Source organism: Carcharodon carcharias, chromosome 19 (assembly GCF_017639515.1).
Source record: "Carcharodon carcharias isolate sCarCar2 chromosome 19, sCarCar2.pri, whole genome shotgun sequence".
NCBI classification, from domain to species: Eukaryota; Metazoa; Chordata; class Chondrichthyes; order Lamniformes; family Lamnidae; genus Carcharodon; species Carcharodon carcharias.
In genome coordinates, this window is record NC_054485.1 from 98,624,288 (window position 1) to 98,645,095 (window position 20,808).

General features: G+C 45.4%; 1 protein-coding gene across 1 annotated transcript in view; it reads right to left on the minus strand.

Annotated features, from left to right (window-relative positions):
* The window catches only part of LOC121291291 (nuclear factor 7, brain-like), a 65,239-nt gene extending 48,704 nt beyond the window's left edge, over positions 1–16,535 (minus strand). Inside the window, exons 1-4 of the mRNA XM_041212362.1 lie at positions 16,056–16,535; positions 9,890–9,985; positions 4,198–4,428; positions 2,699–2,721 (exon numbers count right to left, since the gene is read on the minus strand). Of these exons, the coding sequence (XP_041068296.1) occupies positions 2,699–2,721; positions 4,198–4,428; positions 9,890–9,985; positions 16,056–16,475 (770 nt within the window). The 5' untranslated portion in view covers positions 16,476–16,535. The remainder of the gene's footprint in view (positions 1–2,698; positions 2,722–4,197; positions 4,429–9,889; positions 9,986–16,055) is intronic.
* Positions 16,536–20,808: the final 4,273 nt, after the last annotated feature.

Genomic DNA, 20,808 nt, shown 5'->3' on the forward strand with positions numbered 1-20,808 from the left:
AGGGCACAGGTTTGAAGTGATTTGCAAATGAACTAAATGTGACACGAGAAAAAACTTTTTCACACACCGAGTGGTTTGGGTCTGGAATGCACTGCCTGGAAGTGTGGTGGAGGCAGGTTCAATCAAGGCATTCAAGAGGGCATTGGATGATTATTTGAATAGAAACAATGTGCAGGTGTACGGGGAAAGGGCAGGGCAATGGCACGGGGTCATAATGCTCATTTGGAGAGCCGGTGCAAACATGATGGGCCAAATGGCCTCTTCCTGTGCCATTAAAATTCTGTGATTCTGTGATTTTAAAAAATATTCTGCTTTTCCATTCTTATGAACCAAAGTGTATAACTTTAGAATTCCCACATTATACCCCATTGCCACCTTGTTGCCCGCTCACTTAACCTATTTATATCGCTGCTGCCTCTGTGTTCTCCTCACAGCTTACATTCTCATCTAGCTTTTTATCATCAGCAAACTTAGGCACATTAATCTGTTTCTTCACCTGAGTCTTTAATATATATTGTAAGTAGCTGAGGCCCCAGCACTGATCCTGTGGCAGTCGACTAGTCTCAGCCTGCCAATTTGAAAATATCCCATTTATCCAGACTCTTTGCTTCTTGCCCATTAACCAATCTTATATCCATGTAAATATATCATCCTCAGCTCCATGAGCCCTTATCTTCTGTTGTGTGGCAGCTTATCGAATGCCTTCTACGAATCCAAGTATCTACGGGTTCCCCTTTATCCATCTTACAAGACACATCTGCAAAACATTCTAATACGTTTGTCAAATAGGATTTCCATTTTGTAATACTATGCTTTTCTAAGTGCATTGTTTAGACTTCCTTCATAATAGATTGCAGCACCCTTAAGACTGATGTCAGGCTAATTAGCCTCTAGTTCCCCATTTTCTCGCTCTCTCATTTTGTGAATAGTGGTGTTACATTTGCTAACTTCTAGTCTGCTGAGACCACTCCAGAATCTAGGAGATTTTGGAAAATTGTAGGCGGCACATCCCCTATCTCTGCAGCCATCTCTTTTCAACCCTGGGATGTGGGCCTTCAAGTCCTGGGGGTTTGTCAGATTTTAGTCCCTTGAGTTTCTCCAGTACTTTTTCTTCTGCTGATATTAATTACCTTAATTCCCTCACTCTTATTTGCCCTAGGTTATCTTCTATTTCTGTGCCTAACGTGTGTCTTCAAGTGTGAAGAAAGACATAAAACATTTGTTCAAAACACATCCTCATTCCTCAGGAAAATTTCTCCTGACTCTGTTTCTAAGGGACCTTTTTTTTTAGCTACTCACTACCTTTTAATATGCTTGTAAAAGCACTTACAATCTGTTTTTATATTCCTGGCTCGTTTACTCTCATATTATTATTTCTTTTCCTTTTTATCAACTTTTTGATGGTCCTTTGCTGGTTTCTAAAACACTCTCAATCCTCAGACTTATTATTTTTTGCAACATTAAAAGCCTCTTCTTTTAATCTAACACTATCCTTAAACTCCTTAGTAAGCCACAGATGGATCTTTCTGGCCAGTTTTCATTTTTTTCAATGAAACATGATTTTGTTGAACATGTTGAATTGTTTTTTTTCAATGTTTTCCACTGTTCATTTACTGCCATAACTTTCTGTCCATTTGCCCAATCAACCTTAGCCAGCACTCCCCTTATACCTAAGTAATTGCCTTTGTTGAAGTTTAAGATTGTTGTTTGTGACTGGAGTATGTCGTTTTCAAACTTGAATTGGAATTCAATTGTATTATGGTCACTATTTCCCAGCGGATCTTTTACTTAACATTGCACAACATTAGACCTAATATAGCTTTATCCCTAATATGTTCCACAACATATTGTTCCAGGAAGCTATCACGAAAGCATTATATAAACACATGTTCCAGATGACATTTGCCAATTTGATTGGTCAAGTCTATATGAAGATCAAATTCCCCCACTTCCTTTCTCACTGATATCCTTATGTCATCCTTTGCCTCCAACTCCTGCCAACCCCTCAAGCCAACCCCTCTTCCTTTTCCCTTCTACCTGTCTGTTTGGAATGTTGCATAACCTGTAATCACTTCTCTGTAATGGTGATTAGATCTAAATGATTTATCTTTATTTGTGACTTTATTTGTGCCACTAGTTCATTTATTTTATTGGGGATACTAGGAGATTTTGGAAAATTGTAGGCGGCACATCCCCTATCTCTGCAGCCATCTCTTTTCAACCCTGGGATGTGGGCCTTCAAGTCCTGGGGGTTTATTTTATTGGGGATACTAGGAGATTTTGGAAAATTGTAGGCGGCACATCCCCTATCTCTGCAGCCATCAGATAAAGTGACTTCAATTCTATATTCTACTACTATTACTTGCATGGATCTTATTCTCTGATGCACTATTACCGTTAAACTCTCTGTCCTTTCCTGTCCCTCTCAGCATGTCTTTACCCACATCGATATACTTTTCTGTTGCCTCAACTTTTATTTTTGGAGTTATAACTCTCCATTTCCCGCAACCTCCTCCTTTCTGTTAGTTGAAGGTCATGGGCAAAGAGTAGGGGAGTGAGACTAAGTGGATAGCTCTTTCAAAGAGCCAAGACAGGAATAATAGGCCAAATAGCCTCCTTCTGTGCAAATGATCCTATGATTCTTCACAGGATAATATGCACCAGGGATTTACTTTGAAGAAAGAAAAATGTCACATACCTGTCACTAATCGACTTGTCATCCTAGAAAAGAAAATAGTAAATATCACAAGGAGTTAGAGGCAAATTTTCAGCAGTGATCATATTTTTGAACAAAATGGTGGCTGATATAGTATCATCTGTTTGGCACAATCACCAGAAGTCATAATCATGGAACCATAGAATGGTTACAGCAAAGAAGAAGGCCATTTGACCCACTGATTCTATATTGGCTCTTGGCAAGAGCAATCTAACTAGTCCCACTAACTGCTGTTTCCCCATGGCCTTGCAATTTTTTTACCTTCAAGTCCTTACATAGTTTCATTAAGAAAGCCATAATTGAACCTGCCTCCATCACTGTCCTTGGCAGTGTATTCCAGATCCTCATGTTGCCCTTTGTTCTTCTGCCAGTTACCCTCAACCTATGTTTTTCAACCCTATTGCCAATGGGAGCAGTTTCTCTCTATCTACTTCATCAAGGCCCCTCATGATTTTGAACAACTCTACCAAATCGCCTCTCAATGTTCCCTTAGCTAAGGAGATCAGCCCCAGCTTCTCCAGTCTAATCGCTTAACTGCAGCCACTTATCCCTGGAACTATTCCAAAAAGTCTTTTTTGTACCTTCCTGTGCCTTTTCTTCACATCTTTCCTAAAGTGTGGTGTCAAAAATTGGACCAAACCAGTGTTTTCTAAAGGACGTTGTAACTTTCTCTTAGAAACTTTCTTTTACATTTATACCTGAAGTATTTTATTGGGTTTCAGCACTGAATTAAAAATAGCAAGAAAGAGCTGGGAGTCAAAATTCATCCAGTGTAGGAGGACAAACCACACAGAATCATCTAGACCGCCCTATATTCAGTTCAACTGTAGGCTGTCTGGAATCGTCCTTCCAATTTCAGACTACTACCTAGGACAGAGCTCCACCCTCAGAGATGTTGCTTAACTACATTTAATTAGTTGGAACTCAGACATTTAAATGCATTTCATCAAACTCAATATTTTTTTTCCAATTTGTGGATGCAGTGATAGGTCCAGGAAATTTCAGGTCACAATTAACCCAACTGGGCTGGGAATAGAGGGGGAAGGGGGGGAACTGGGGGGAGTGGGGTGGTGCCATGAGGGTGGGGAGGGGTTGTAGACCTAAGATAACCGATGTTTTCAATATTTCAGATGGCATTTACAGAGTTCTGCATAAATCCCAGGGCATCATGGCATGGGTGTATATAAATGCATCCATCATTCCCATCGCAGTTTCTGGGTTTTGCATTGTGTAGCACAAGCATGACGCTGGAGATGCACCAACACAATGGTGCAAATATCCAGGAAATTCGAAATGCCTCTAGAATACCTTCTTGCAGGAATGTTTACGGGACTCCACAATAATTTCCCCAACTGGTCCCCATCTCATCCCAAAATTTCTATAGGACAGCTGAATTCACTCTTTTGATTAGAACTATCAATTGGAATCAGCCCATTATAAATCTTATCAGTGATCTACTTGTGATGCAGAAACTGTTGTACCTGCAGTAACTCCATCTCCTGTAGTTTTAGTTTCTTCTGTATATCTACGATAGTTTGGTTAATGGAGTCTCTTTGTTCTGAAATGTCCTCCAGGTTTTCTTCTATTTGCTGAATCAGCGCCCTTTCCTTTTCCTCCAATTTCTTTTTCAGAGCTTGTTCCTCGTCGTGTAGAAACTTGTGTAATTTATCAAATTCAGACGCAATCCTCTGTCGCAGTTTATCTCCTTGGCTCTGGTGAAGTGAACAGGGCATTAGTAAGCTTCGCAGCACCAACCTAATAGTGTATCCGATCAGCTACACAGCACAACTTAAAATATGTTTTATCACCGGGAAAATCTAGACGTTTGAAAAATAAAATTTTGCTGCAAATAACCTCTCACCTGCCCCTGAGTGTCAGAGAGGGACATGATGATTGGAGATGATGATATAATTACAAAGGTACAACAGTGCAATTAAAGGCTTCTCTGAGAGCCTAGGGCAGGGCTTTCCAGGTGTTTTCCTGGTGTGAGCTTATTTTAACGCCTCGGACTTCACATGGCCCTGGATGGTGGGGTGGTCAGGGTAGCTTCAGCTGCTGAGTGGCGGGGGGGAGATGTGGTTTAGCTCCTGAGTGGAGGATGAGTGTTGGGTGGGGGGGTGGGGTGGAGAAGTTCACCGTGGTGGGAATCGTACAAACTGCAGGATTTTTTTGGAAGAGAAAAAACGCCTACCCTTTCGCAGGGTTTTTTTTTTTGCAGCAGCTTCCTGACCTCAGAGACCTGTCCTTCAGGCCAGGCCCACCAATAGAAAAAAATGCTTGGAATTTAAAGGGGCCTCGAAGCTGTTAGCTTCAGCCTTCAGGCTGAGCTCCATGGCTGTCGTTCCTGCCTTGGAGTTTGCAAACCCAAAGTCTCGGCTTGGAAAGTTGAGCCAACCTCAAAGTTCCCATTCCTGGCTTTCGTTTAGTTGGCTGACCTCAACCAGAGTGACAGCCACATGCAGAACGTTTACCTCAGCAGTCCTGGGTCCAAAAGATGGAACAGCACCATTGTCGCAAATTCTCATAGTTATCCAGTGGCACTTGTTTTTTTATATCCTTTGAGATCATGGGATGTGGGAGTCACTGGCAAGGCCAGCATTTGTTGCCCACCCTAATTACCCTTGAACTGAAAGGCTTGCTAGGCCATTACATAGCACAGTTAAGAGCCAACCACATTGGTATCGGACTGGAGTCACATGTAGTCCAGACCAGGTAAAACCAGCAGATTTCCTTCTTCGCGTAAATGGTCCACATTTGTGAACCAGATTGGTTTTTTACAAAGCCAATGAGAGTTTCACGAAACATCATTCCTGAGGCTAGCTTTCAATCCCAGATTTAATGAGTTGAATAGAAATTCAACCCATGAATCCAGATCATTAGCCTGGGCCTCTAGATTACCAGTCCAGTGACATTAAGACTCTGCCGCCATCTCCCACAAGAAAGTGTGACGTATGGTTGTCCAGTAAGGATATTGTGATATGTGGAAGGTTTCAAATTGTTTACCTAAGTTAATTGGCAAAATGCACGGGCTGAATTTTCTGGTTGGCGGGGGTCAGATCAGGTCCGCGCCGCTATTTTACGTGGGAGGGCCAATTAAGGCCTGCCCAGCATAATGCGCGACTCCCAAGGATAGCGGGAGTGGGTGGCAGCAGGAGTGCACTGTCCGGCGGGTCCAATGGCGATCTAGCGGCCTGTTTATATGAAGCGCTGGCAACCTTTGCAAGGCTGCTCACAATGGCAAGTGGAAATGCTTACCAGAGGGCTTCTGGTGAGCAGGCCAGTCCAGAGGATAGACGAGTGAAGTGGGCCAGGCTGGAGGGTAGGGCAGCGGGGCAGGCCAAGCTGGAGGGTAGGGTAGCCAGTGTGCCCCTCATTTTTCGGATGACTGCCTTGCTGCCCCCCTCAAGAGGTGGCAGCACTGCTGGAGGTATTGGTTCCCCAAGGTAGGAAGAGGAGGCCCCCTCCACATGACCAAATGTGCCTGGGAGGAGGTGGTGATCTCCAGCGACATGGTGCAGCATACCTGGATCCAGTGTCGCAAGTGCTTCAATGACTTGTTGCGCTCTGGCAGGATGAGTACTATGTTGGCTTTGGGCATTTAACCCAGCAGGTCGGCTTTCCCCCCTGCTGCTTCTCCCCACCCCCCCCCACAACCCCCAAGTCTGAGTGTAGTGACTGCATTGAATCTTTGATGGCTTTTGTCCTTTGCTGGGTGGGGATATTGCCCGTGCTGAGGTCAGCCTGAGAGGGTGATGAAGAGACGTTTGCCCCTGCAGTACGTATTACACTGAGTCCCACAAGACTGGTTTGGGGGCAACCTGGAGGAGCTGCACCTAGGCGCTGTGTTTGAACTCCAGGACATGTCCAAATCAGGGTGATGACATGCTGGGAGGTGAGCTTCAAAGTGGCGTGGCAACAAACCATATGCTGCACTCTGCGCTCCGTGAACTTGTGCCTCCTTGCTATGGAAGGATATACCGTGTGGTGCCTAATGTAATGTAGGCAGCATGTGTCCAAGGGGGGAGGGTGGGGGTTGGGGAGCAGGTTTAGCATCTTTGTGTGAGTGTTCGGCAGCAGCGGGATGAGGAGGCACTGGAGCCCTGATATGTCCCACTCTGGTTGGGGTGACTGTGCGCGAAGAGAATCCATGTGCAATTTGCACTAATCAATGCTCGTCTCTAATCTTCAGAAGAAGAATTCTCATAACGCGGCAGAGCATGCAAGGACTGGTGGCGGCCAGGCGCAGATCGCCATTCTTAGCTGCTTCTAGCAGGAGGCCCTGGATCTGGAGAGGCGCCATGCGCTCAGGTCCACTGGTGTCAGTGAGGCTGGGGTGCCATGGCCAGGTATTTATGCCCAACAGTGAGGTCAGCATTGTTCTCCCAACAGCCATATCACTGCTGAATGTTAATTGATTTAATTTTGCGACATGACTTGACGATTGGTTATGGAAAGATGAGCGCATAATGATCCGGAGGACAGGTAAGTACTTTGTCATTGTCTCCATGTTAACTGATCCACAGTCCTCATTCTTCCCTTCAGCATCATTGGAGCGCATCTTGAGAAGACCGATGGCTCTTTCCACTATAGCCCTTGTGGTGCCGTGGTTCCTATTGTAGCGCTGCTCAGCTTCTGTTCTTGGATGACAGAGAGACGTCATGAGCCACCTTTGCAGGGAATAGTCCTTGTCACCCAGCAGCCGGGCCAGAGCACTGAAGAGCCCCGGCACCTGGGAGTGTCTGAGGATGTAGGCGTCATGGGAGCTGCCTGGGTACCTTGCACAGACTTGTAGAATCTGCATCATGTGATCACACACTATCTGCACATTCATGGAGTGGAAGCCCTTCCTGTTGATGAAAGCAGCGGGCTCACCTGCTGGTGCCTTGGTGGCCACATATGTGCAGTCTATAGCACCCTGGATGCGGGGGAAGACAGCAATAGCCTCAAAGCCTCTGGTTCACTCAGCCTGGCTTGCCTGGTCCAGCGGAAGTGGATGAAGGTCAATGCACGCCTGAGCAGAGCGTCCATGACCTACTTGACACAAGTGTGGACAGCTGATTGGGAGACACCGCACAGATCACCCACCGAGCCCCGGAAGGAGCCAGAGGCATAAAAGTTGAGGGCAGCTGTAACCTTCAGAGCCACTGGCATGGGGTCTCCACCCACACAGTTCGCGAAGATCTCAGGCCCAATCATCTGACAGATATAGTTGACTGTCTCCCTTGACAGTCGAAGCTTCCTTCGGCACTGCACCTTAGACATGCTGAAGTAGCTGCTTCACTACCTGTATACCCTGGCAGCAGGATAGTGGCATCTTCTGTGGCCCCTTCTGCCTTGGACAACCTCTTGGCCCTGCGCCCCTTGTGCCTGCGCCTGTCCTCCCAAAGGTGGCTCCCCTGGAGGCTGAATGTGCATTCCTGGCCTCCTCCCCCTTCTAGCCCTCCCTTCCTCCTCAGGGGAGCTGCCTACAGTGGAGAGTTCAGCTCCCATTCCCAGGCTAAGGGAAGGCTGCCTGAAACCTGCAGACCCAGAAAAGATTCCTCACTGCAGAGTGCTGACCTGAAGGTTAAAAGTCCAGAAAAAGCAACTCGTGTGTGTTTTGAAGTACTGCAGATCACACAGACAAGTTTCAATAACTTTCAAAAATAAATACTTGACCGTGCACACTCGCGATCCCAGTGAGCCCTCTTATCCCGCCCGTGGATGAGGTTTATACATTTCCCGCTTGCCCAGTGCAGCCGTGCGCCAACCCGAAGATGGCACAGGTGCCGAAAAATCAGCGGCGATTGGTGAGTCAAGGGCCTTAAGTGGCCCTTTAATTAATGGCGGGTGCACGTCAGACACCATTGCGCGCCCGCCCAGCGAAATATCGCGATGGAGCACGGTGGCCTCGGGCCGCTTGCCCGACATCGCTGCGCGTCATTTTATACGCGGAGGTGCGGAACCTGCCCCCGCACACCAACGGGAAAATTCTGCCCTCAGTGAAGCATGAAGAGACAAGCATTACTTTGTGTCACGCACAGGATGTGTTGAGAAAGACGTAGTTGAGAGTCCAATGCATGGCCCAGATCCATTAATGAATGTTGCTTTCTTGCGTCCAGTTGGATCAAGTGTGAAAGGGAAGCAACACTGATGTGGAAGTTATGTCCGATTATAATGACCAATGCAGATATTTTTCTTTTTTTCCCTTCCCCAGTGGCATGGAAGCATTCAGAATTCCAAAGATTTGGAAAATCCATTTAAATCCAGAACAGGCTTAAAAACACATCTCTGACAGGAACATTCCTCTCCCCGCACCCAACCCACCACCACCCCCCCACCCCCCCAACCCCCCCAGCAGTTTTGCATTCATGGTCAGTGCTAGCACACATCAATCCGCTTCATCTGCTCCTCAGGTTGATATTGGGAACTGGATAAGTATTTGAAAATTTAAAAATAAATGCCAGGCTACGGAAAAAGATCAAAGGAGTGAAACTAATCAGGGCAGGCACTGACGAATCTAACAAGGAGGATTTTTTTCTCTTCATCCTTTCACGGGATGTGGGTGTCACTGGCAAGGCCAGCATTTGTTGCCCATTCCTAACTGCCCTTGAACTGAGTGGCTAGGGCCATTTCAGAGAGCAGTTAAGAGTCAACCGCATTGCTGTGGGTCTGGAGTCACATGTAGGCCAGACCGGGTAAGGGTGGCAGATTTCCTTCCCTAAAGGGCATTAGTGAACCAGGCGGGTTCTCACTATAAATAAAGAATAAAGAATTCAGGTGAAACTTCTTGAATCAAAGAGTGGTTGGACTGTAGAACTTGCTACCGTGTGGAGGGATTAAGGTTAATAGCACAGATACCTTTAAGGGGAGGCCAGTTAAGTGCATGAGGGAGAAAGAAATAGGTAGTTATTCTGAAAGGGTTGGATGAAATAGTGTAGGCAAACGCTCAGCACAGACCTGTTCGGCCAACTAGCCCGTTCGTGTGCTGTATCTTCTATATAGTTCAATATTTAATAATATTCATTCGACGAGCCAGGGCAGGCAGAATGGGACCAAGGGCTTCCATCTGTCTGGATATGAGTCTGTGATTCTATGATAATAGGACCTTGGAAGACAGCGGCGGTGGGCGGTGGGGGTGGTGGGGGTGGGGGGGGTGGTGGGGGGGTGGCAGTTGGTGAATGGGCGTCTCACCTTCAATTTGATTAAATGTCCTTCTTCTTCATTTTGGCATTCAGAAATTTCTTGAATTTGTTTCTGAAGGAAATCCAGCACATTTTGCAGCTTCTCCTGAAATAAATTACTAAGAGCCATCACCCAGCATCATGAACTTGTTTCAGGATATTAAGGACAACAAAAGCAACAATGACAACTGGCATTTTTACACCGCCTTCAATGGAAACAAAAATCACAGTATGGCGGGAGAACAGGAGGACACTACAGAATTACAAACCACACTTTCCTGTTAAGTAACATGTACCAAGAATAGTGTTGACACTTAGCTATGTTTTTTTTTTCAAATTTCCCTGTTTTCAGCCACAGATAACAAATAGGTCTGGCAGCCCTACTCTGCATTTGCTGGAGATCATTTTAGCGATGGAGTGTTATGAAAGTATAATAATTTTCATCATATTTTTCTGGTTTTTTTTGTAAAGTAGGTTTATGGGTGTGGGCTCTGCCTGTGATTTAATTACATCTGGAGTCAGGTGGTCTGCAAGCTTGAAATTATCAAAAGAAGCTAGATGTAGAAATGTACTCGAAATGCTAATGGGTAAACATGGATGCTGGCTTAGCATGTAAGGTGTGAAGAGAAGTTGCATTTTTAGATAAGTGAAGGGATTTGTTTGGATTTCAAATGGACGTTAATCTGTTTACAGCTAGCCAGATAAGCAAGTCTAAGGAGTGTGTTTCCTTTTCCCAAAGGTTACTAACAATATTGGCAACATGGACAGGCAGTCAGCAGCACCTAGAGGAGAGTGCGAGAGGAAGAACCTGGGACAGGCAATCAACAGCACCTAGAGGAGAGTGTGGCAGGAGGACACCGGGACAGGCAGTCAGCAACACCTAGAGGAGGGTGCGAGAGGAGGACCCTGGGACAGGCAATCAACAGCACCTAGCAGATTTGGTCTATCTAGAGGATCCAGCATCTAGTCTATACTCAAGTAGCAGTAAGGCTAAAATAAAAGCAAGGGTCCATATTTTGTTTAGTTAAGATATGTCTGGGGACCTCAGTCCCGTGATTTGCACATCCTTCACTATGTGGGAAATCCTAGACGCTCCTGGCGGTCTGGATGACCATGTGTGCAGGAGGTGCCTCCGACTGGAGCAGCTCGAGCTCCAGGTTTTGGAGCTTGAGCGGCCACTGGGGGCGCTACGGTGCATTCATGAGGCGGAGAGGTTTGTGGATAACACGCTTCAGGATGTGGTTACCCAGCAGCTTAAGGAAGCGCAAGCAGAGAAGAAATGGGTAACCGTCAGACAGAAGAAGGGGACCAGACAGGTAGTGAGGGAATCCCCCGAGTGCACCTTGCTCGCAAACCGTTTCTCGACCTTGGAAAATGCTGAGAGTGACAGTTCCTCTGTGGAGGCCGACCAGAACCAAGGCCATGGCACTGTGGGTGGTCCAGCTGCTCGGGGAGGGCTGGGGGGGTGGGGACGAAGAAGTGTGGAAGGGCAATAATGGTAGGGGATTCGTTAGTGAGGGGAATAGACAGGTGCTTCTGAGGCCATAGACACAACTCCAGGATGGTATGTTGCCTCCCGGGTGCCAGGGTCAAGGAAGTCATGGAACAGCTGCAGGGCATTCTGAAGGGGGAGGGTGAACAGCCAGAGGCCATGGTCCATGTTGGGACCAATGACATTGAAAGAAAGAGAAATCAGGTCCTGCAAGCAGGCTTCAGGGAGGTAGGTAAGAAATTAAAAAGCAGGACTTCAAAGGTAGTAATCTCTGGATTACTCCCGGTGCCACTCAGTAGTGAGAATAGGAACAGAAGGATAGAACAGATGAATGTGTGGTCGGAGAGATGGTGCAGGAGGGAGGGCTTTAGATTCCTGGGGCATTGAGGCCATATTTCTAGGGAAGGTGGGACCTATACAAATTGGCCGGTTTACATCTGAACAGGAACAGGACTCGCGGGGAGGTTTGCTAATGCTGTTGGGGAGGATTTAAACTATATTGGCAAGAGGGTTGGAATTCTGGAAAGTAGTTCAGAGGGGAGAGAAGCTGAGATAGAATTATAAATTAAAATGCTAGTGAGTGAGTCTGGAAGGCAGAGGAAACATAGGCTAGATAAGAAAGAAGTGAGTCTAGCCAGACTAAATGGAATATATTTTAATGCAAGGAGCCTGAGGAATACGACGGATGAGCTGAGGGCACAGATAGGCACGTTGGAGTGTGATATCATAGCTATGATTGAGATTTGGTTAAAAGAAAGGCAGGATTGGCAGCTCAACATTCTTGGCTATAGGATATTCAGACGAGATACAGAGGGGGATAGAAGAGGAAGGGAGTTTGCAATATTGATCAAGCAATCAATTATAGCAGTGAGGAGGGATGATATCTTGGAAATATCATCAAATAAGGCCATACGGGTAGCAGTAAAAAACACAAAAGGGGCAAACACGCTGTTGGGTGTGTACTATAGGCCCCCAAACAGCCAGGGAGAGATAGAGGATCAAATATGTAACCAAGTTTCAGAGAAGTGTAAGAATAATAAGGCAGTAATACTAGGGGATTTTGACTACCCAAATATGAACTAGGATAGTTTCAATGTGCAAGGTAGGGAGGGAACAAAATTCTTAATTTGAATCCAGGAGAACTTTACTAGCCAGTATGTAGAAAGCCCAACAATGGAAGGGGCAGTTCCGGACCTAATATTCGGAAATGAGTCCGGGCTGGTGAAAGGCATTTTGCAGATAGTGACCATAACTCAGTTAGATTTAGGATAGTTATGGAAAAGATAAGGTTGGGCTGGGAATAAAACTTCTAAACTGGGGAAAGGCCAATTTTACTTAGATGAGATATGATTTGGCCCAAGTGGACTGGGAGCAGCTACTTGCAGATAAAACTGTATCAGAGCAATGGGAGGCATCCAAAGAGGAATTAGCGAGAGTACAGGGTAAATATGTTCCCATAAAGACAAAGGTGGGGACCAAGTCCAGAGCCCTGGATGTCAAGGGACATAAAGGTTAGGATTAAGAAAAAAGAGAAGCTAATGGCGGAATCCCTTGAGGAGTATAAAATGTGCAGGGGGGAACTTAAAAAGGAAATTAGGAAAGCTAAGAAAGTGCATGAGAAAGCATTGGTGGGAAAATTAAAGGAAAACCCAAAGAGCAAGAGAATAACTAGGGAATGAATAGGGCCAACTAGGGGCCATAGAGGTAATCTATGTGTGGACTGGCAAGACATGGGTACAGTCCTCAATGAATACTTTGCACTGGTTTTCACAATGGAAAAGGACGACGCAGGTATAGACATCAGGGTGGAGAACTGTGAAATATTAGAGGAAATTAACATAGAGAGAGAGGAGGTACTAACAGGTTTAGTGGTCTTAAAAGTGGATAAATCCCCGGGCCCGTATGAGATGTGTCCCAGGCTGTTGAGGGAGGAAAGGGAAGAGATATCAGGGGCCCTCACAGTAATTTTCAAATCCTCTCTGGCCACAGGTGAGGTGCCAGAGGACTGGAGGACTGCTAACGCTGTCTCATTATTAAAAAAGTGAGGAAGGGATAGACCAGAAAATATGGGCCAATCAGTCTAATCTCAGTGGTGGGTAAGTTACTGAAAAGAATTCTGAGGGACAGAATACATCTGCACTTGTAGCAACACGGATTAATTAGTCAACACCTCTTTGTCCTTTTGTCTATGACATCTTTTGGCAATCTCCACCTATCACTAGTCCTCTATCCAGTTCTACCTGTCCCACCCCCCCCTTAAACCAGCTTATATTTCAACTCTCTTCTATTTTTTCTTAGTTCTGTTGAAGAGTCATACGGACTCGAAACGTTAACTGTATTCCTCTCTGCAGATGCTGTCAAACCTGCTGAGTTTTTCCAGGTATTTTTATTTTTGTTTTTGTTACGGATTAATCAGGGATAGTCAGCATGGGTTTGTTAAGGGAAGTCAAGTTTGACAAATCTGGTTGAATTTTTTGAGGTAACCAAGAGTGTTGATGAGGGCAATGCATTTGGTGTGGTCTGCATGGACTTTAGCAAGGCTTTTGACAAGGTCCCTCATGGCAGACTGATCAAGAAAGTAAGAGCCCATGGGATCCAAGGCAAAGTGGCACGTTAGATCCAAAATTGGCTGAGAGGCAGGAAGCAGAAGGTGATGGTAGAGGGATGTGTCTGTGACTGGAAGTCTGTTTCCATTGGGGTTCCACAGGGCTCGGTGCTGGGACGCTTGCTGTTTGTGGTGTACATAAATGATTTGGACTTAAATGTAGGGGGTATGATCAAGAAGTTTGTGGATGACACACAAATTGGTAGGGTGGTAAATAGTGAGGAGGATAGCTGTAAACTGCAGGAACCTATCAATGGACTGGTCAGGTGGGCAGTGCAGAGGCAAATGGAATTCAACCTGGAAAAGTGTGATGTAATGCACTTGGGAAGGGCTAACAAGGCAAGGGATTATACTATGAATGGTAGGACCCTGGAAAGTACGGAAGATCAGAGGGACCTTGGTGTGTATATCCACAGACCCCTAAAGGTAGGTAGATAAGGAGGCATATGGGAAACTTGCTTTTATTAGCCGAGGCATAGAATACAAGAGCAGGGAGGTCATGCTGGAACTGTATAAAACACGATTAGGCCACGACTGGAGTACTGTGTGCAGTTCTGGTCACCACATTATAGGAAGGATGTGATGCACTGGAGAGGATGGAGAGAAGATTTACCAGGATGCTGCCTGTGCTGGAGGGTCTGAGCTATGAGGAAAAGATTGGATAGGCTGGGGTTGTTTTCCTTGGAGCAGCGAAAGCTGAGAGGGGACCTGATGGAGATGTACAAGATTATGAGGGACATTGACAGGGTAGATAGTAAGGCACTTTTTCCATTATTAGAGGGGTCAATAACCAGGGGTCATAGATTTAAGGTAAGAGGTAGAAGGCTAAGAGAGGAGTTATGGGGACTTTTTTTTCACCCAGAGGGTGTTGGGAGTCTGGAGCTCGCTTCCTAAGGGGATGGTTGAGTCAGAAACTCTTGTAACATTTAAGAAGTATTTAAATATTCATTTTCATTGCCATGGCCTCCAGGGCAATGGGCCACGTGCTAGAAAATAGGATTAGCATAGTCAGATCTTTGTTGACCAGCGTGGACACGATGGGCCAGATGGCATCCTTCTGTGCTGTAAATGTCTGAGTTTATGAAAGTTTTTATATTATGGGAAAGGTACTGTTCCAAAGACATATGTAACAACAGATTTTACATATTAAATAGAGAAAGAGGAAAATGAAAGGCTATGTGAGGAGAGGGCCATGTAAGATCTAACAAGAGTGTGTAACACAGCCTTCAAGAAGCCTCCAGCCATTTGTGCATAAGCCGGCTATGTAAGGTAACTGAAGTTGGAGAAAACCATTTGGAATTCCACTGTTAAGTGGGTACTATGTTAACTTTCTGGTTTCGTTTTTAAATCTAAAATCTATTTTAGAGTGTTGCCTTAAAGGGGGAGTGCAACTGGGAGTCAGGCTAATTAGGAATTTTAGGATTATTTTTATGGTATTAAGTAATTGTAGTCTTATGTATGTGCTTGAAATCTTTTCTTTTGTTAATAAATATTTAGATTTAGTTTTTAAGAAATCTCTAATGGTCTTGGTGGACTCATAACTTTTAAAAGTGAACAAATCTTCTTGTAATAAATACAAATTGCAAAACCATTGTGATAGAGCGACCAAGTTTCCCATGTGGATGTGGTCAGCCTGGCACACGTCATCTGCCTTGACATAACAGTGAGGTTAAAAATGGGCGATAATGAAGTGGTCGCCCATTATGCATCCTGTCCGCATTTCTGTTCTGTGAAGTCAATCCATGGACATCAAAAGAAAAACACTGCAGAGAACGCTGGAAATACGCAGCAGCAAATGTGGAGAGAGAAAAGGAGCAAAGTTAACAGAAGCTGAAACAGAGTCTGTGTGGTAGGGGTAATTAAAAGACAGAAGGGATGATGGTGCAAGGCCAGAAGGGGGGATGCTAATGCGACCAAGAAAGAGGCAGAAGCTGGGCTCTAGAGGACCTGTGACTGGCAGCATCAGAAATTGGGAGGTAACATAGAGCGCTGTGTATCATAAGCAGCCAATTTCGAGGGACCAGAGGGGTGCAGAAGCGAAAGCAGCCCAACAGCAATGTGTGCAACAAGCAGTAGTACCTTGCAGAGTTCAGCAGCTTCTTTTATAGGGCTGATTGCATGGTCCCTGTGATCTCGGGACATGGCACACACCACACAGATCGCTCTCTGGTCGCTGCTGCAGAACAGCTTCAGCTTCTCGTCGTGTTCACGGCAGTGGAAAGCCGCCTCCGCCTCTCGCTGCTCCTGGCTCAATTTCCTGACGCTCTCCACAATGTTGGACACACAGCGGTTGGGCCTGACGTTCCTCTGGAGGAACTCAGTCCGACACTCGGGGCAAGTGACCTTCCCTTGTCCCGGTTCCCGATCCCAACACTGTAAAATGCAGGCTCGGCAGAAGTTGTGTCCACAGTCGAGGATCACCGGATCTTCGTAAAAATCCAAACAAATTGAACAGGTCGCTTCATTCTTTATCTTTTCGAATTGTTTTTCCGACGCCATTTCACCGCCAGCTTCTAAGCTCACTTTTTTTCTTACTTTTACTTTTGCTAGGCTTTCCGGTAGGAGGAGCCAGCTGAATAGTTTATTTAAGGCACAATGTTTGTGCATCTGTTTCTCTTGGAACGTTTTTTTTTGCATGGCCAAAGGCGCTATATAAATGCAAGTTGGCAAGAACTGGTGGAGGCAGGTTCAGTCGAGGCATTCAAAAGGGCATTAGATGATTATATGAATAGAAACAACGTGCAGGGGTACAGGCAGGGCAATGGCACTAAGTCATAAAGCTCATTTGGAGAGCATCATGCAGACACGATGGGCTGAATGGCCTCCTTCCGTGCCGATAACATTCTGTGAATACTACGGATGCTGGAGGTCTGAAAAAAAAAGCAGAAAATTCTGGAAAAACTCAGGCAGCATCAGTCGAGGGAGAGACGTAGCCGATGTTCCGAGTCCATAAGACCCCTTCTTCGGAGAGGGGTCATATTGGACTCAAAACGGTAACTCTTGTTTCTTTCGCTGAGCCTTTCCAGAATTTTCTGCTCATGTCAAAAATGCAGAATACCGCGGACGCTGGAAACCTGAAATAAAAACAGAAAATGCTGGAGATACTCAGCAGGTCGGGCAGCATCTGCGGAGAGAGAAACAGAGCCTGTGACCTTTCATCAGGACTGAGGGAAAGTTAGAGATGTAATAGGTTTTGAGCAAGGGGTGGGTGGGACAAGGGCAAAAGGAAAGTCTGTGATAGGGTAAAAGACAGGAGAGATTGAATGATGGAAGAGTTAGTCTTCCAGGACCAAAGGGAATAGTGATGGGGCAAGAAAGAAACAAAGTACCAAACGATGTGCTGAGTGTGATGCTGTCTGAAGGCAAAAAACAAGCAATAAAAGCACCATATCCAAACCACCTCCCCTCGAAAGACAGCCTATTTTTCAGCTCCAGTTTTGCTTGCCAATCTTTGATTCCAGTTTATCTGGGCTGGATCCATTTTCACCTCATTGAAGCTTTCCCTCCCCCATTAAATCATTCTTACTCTGGATTTGCTCCTTGTCATTTTCCATTGCCATCGTAAACCTGATGATACAATGATACTCGTCCCCTAAATGTTCCCCTACTGTCACTTGTTCCACTTAACCCACCTCCTTCTCAAGAACTAGGTCTGGCAGTGCCTTCCTCCTCATTTTATTGGACACATTATGGCGTAGAAATAAAAACAGAAAATGCTGGAAAAACTCAGCAGGTCTGACAGCATCCGAGGCAAGAGAAACAGAGTTAACGTTTCAAGTCTGTATGACTGTTCTTCAGAGCTAAAGGGATGGGTGCGACCTCTCTGTCACTCTGAAGAAGTCATACAGACTCGAAACGTTAACTCTGTTTCTCTCTCCACAGATGCTGTCAGACCTGCTGAGTTTTTCCAGCATTTTGTTTATTTCAGATTTCCAGCATCTGCAGTATTTTGCTTTTATGATGATGTAGAAAGTTCTCTTGAACACACTGTAGGAATTCTTGCCTTTCCCAGTCTTTTAGAATATTACCATCCCAGTCCATATTTGGATCATTAAAATCTCCCATTATACCTACTCTATAATTTGTGCACTTCTCTGTGATTCTATAGCAAATTTGTTCCTCTACATCTTACCCCCTAGTTGGTGGCCTATAGAATACATCAAGCAGTCAAATAGTACCCCTATTGTTTCTTAGCTCTGGTCATTTTGATTCTGTCCTTGACCCTTTGGGACATGTCTCTCTCCAGCACGTTAATGCCCTCCTTAGTCAATACTGCCACCCATCCTCCTTTCTTTCCATTTATATCTTTCCTGAACAGCTTGTACCCATGAATATTTAGTACCCAGTCCTGTCCTTCCTTAACCCACATCTCCATTATTGCCACACCATTGTATATCCATGTGGCTATCTATACTTGCAGCTCAACATCCTTGTTTACCACACTCCATGCATTGAAACACATGCACAGTAACCCAAATGTTGACAGTATTGCAGTATCTCTTACACTGATCCCAGCTTACTATTTCCTACTCGAGTGCTATCTGTGTCTCCCAATTCACTGTGCACCTTAGTATTCCTCTCTAATGATGCCTCCTGGTTTCTACACTCCTGCCATGTTAGTGTAAACCCTCTCCAATAGCGCTAGAAAATCACCATCAAAAAATTTGATCCCAACTCTGATCTGGTGACCCGACTGGACTGTAAATCCAGATCACCCGCTAGTACAGGGCAAATGCCCTGATTTGTGTTATGACTTCTATCTCGGATGTCAGCATACATCCATGCCTCGAGTTTCAATTTTGCTGCATCATCTCTTACCAAATCCTCTCTGGTTTTCATGTGCACAGGGGAAGGAGGGGGCGAGATGAGGGGGAACATGATGAATAACCTCAGCGCAGTGATCAAATTCAGGAACTGCATTTACTAGACATGCATGTTGCAGGAATTCATTCTGGACAAAAGACCAAGGTAGATGATCCACAGACCCTTTAATACTTGTCCAATATTCAGTTCAAGTGACTGCTATGTAACTGAATGTTGTGAGGAATTGCAGCATCTCTTACACTGTGATTCCCAAGTGATTCCACCCCTTCCCACTCCACGGATTTTAATTCGTTCCCTAATTTTAAACTGTTATTTCTGCTTAGAGTTGAAATATATATAAGCCTGTGCATCTTTTTTTTCAGATTTTGATGTTTTTATGCATGTTATAGTTAATCTGAAAATCAAATGATACTTTATTTGTTCCCAAAGGAAGACATCGATGTGTGATTGACAAAGAAAAATAGTTTCATCAAGTAATTCAAATCTGGCTTTATTGCAGTGAGCTATTGAGATACAAAGAAACAACATCAATTAACTTTCCCAGTTTGTTCAGATCAGCAAAATATTAAATCTGGCAACAGCAAAGTAATGTAATTTATACTATTTTCCTCTCAATTTGTATCTTGTTTTATTACAATACTTTAATCAATAACAATATTGATAAATGTATCACTGATACCTTTGCCCATAGCCCAGGAATGACATATACAACATGGTTATTGCTATAAAAGGAGAAATGCTGTTGAGGCTTTTTCTCCTGCACTCATCAGGACCGAATGGCAAGAATACCAAATCTCAAAGGGAAGCACCATGGCAATGTCTCGACCAATCAGAACCCACATGCCAACCAATCAGCACCCTTTTCTCAAGCAGTGTAAATTGCTCTTCGCTTTTAAATTGGCAAATAGAGAGACAGAAAGGCAACGGTAGAAAGGTGAGAGAATGAAGCTGCAAGTTTAGTTGCAGTTTCTTCCATCGCAGCCTCAGTGGTCTATCAGTGGAAAAACCTGGGGAAATGTTCCTCCCAGGGTTCTGCAAAAAGGTGCGCTGGAATTATAACAAAGGACAAAGATGTTCACCTTGATGTTCTGGTGTGAAACTGCCATTGTGAATCGGCTGGTCAAGCTGGCACAATCCAGTTAAAATGCAGATTGCAGACCCCATGACATCATATGGGCCCAGCCTACTATTTTAGTTCAAGGTCTGAGTGAGTGAGCTGGGCCCCACTGGCTGTCCTTCCCCTCATTTAAACAGCTCCTTCCCTCCGCACAGGCAGGGTTGGGGGAGTTCAAATAAGGCAGATTGTTTCACCTGGGAATTAGTAAAGTTGACATTGGAAAACGTTTTATTCACCGGCATTCTTTCCTTTGATGACCACACAAATGTTTTACTGTGCAGATACCTCCTAATCCTCGGCTGAATCTTCAGCAGAGTGGCAATCGCTATCAGGTTGCCACTCTGCTCCTTTTTAAACTTACCCTAGACTGGAGCTGCACATTTCTTACCTGAGCTTCTGACCTGGGCCTGGTGAGAAATGTGCAGCAACAGCTGCTGGAGCTTCTGCTGTGCAGGAATCGTCAGGGAAAGTGAAGGGACACGAGCTGCCATTAACCAGTAAATCTAAATGTCCTATCCACTTTGACAAGAGAGAAGGTAAGTGTGTAAGGTTAGTGGGAAGGATAAGTTGAGGGTTGGTGACATTGGTAGGATGGATCGGGCGGGGTAGCATGTGTCGGGAGGTTTGGGTGGTCAGGGATCAGTCAAGTGGTCGGGGGGATCAGAGGATGATGGAGATGCCGGGATTGGGGGTAGTCAGGGGGTTAGGAGGTGAGGGTGTGGTCAGGGTTGGGGAGCTAGTCAGGTGGTTTGTCGAGGGCGGGGGGGCATAGCTGGGGGCTTAGTCAGGGGCTGGCCGGGTAGTCAGGGGAGTTGTTGGGGAATGGGGCCTGGAGGTTAGTCAAGGGGTCCAATGGGTGTTGGAGATGGGGGGGGGGGGGGGGGGGGGGGG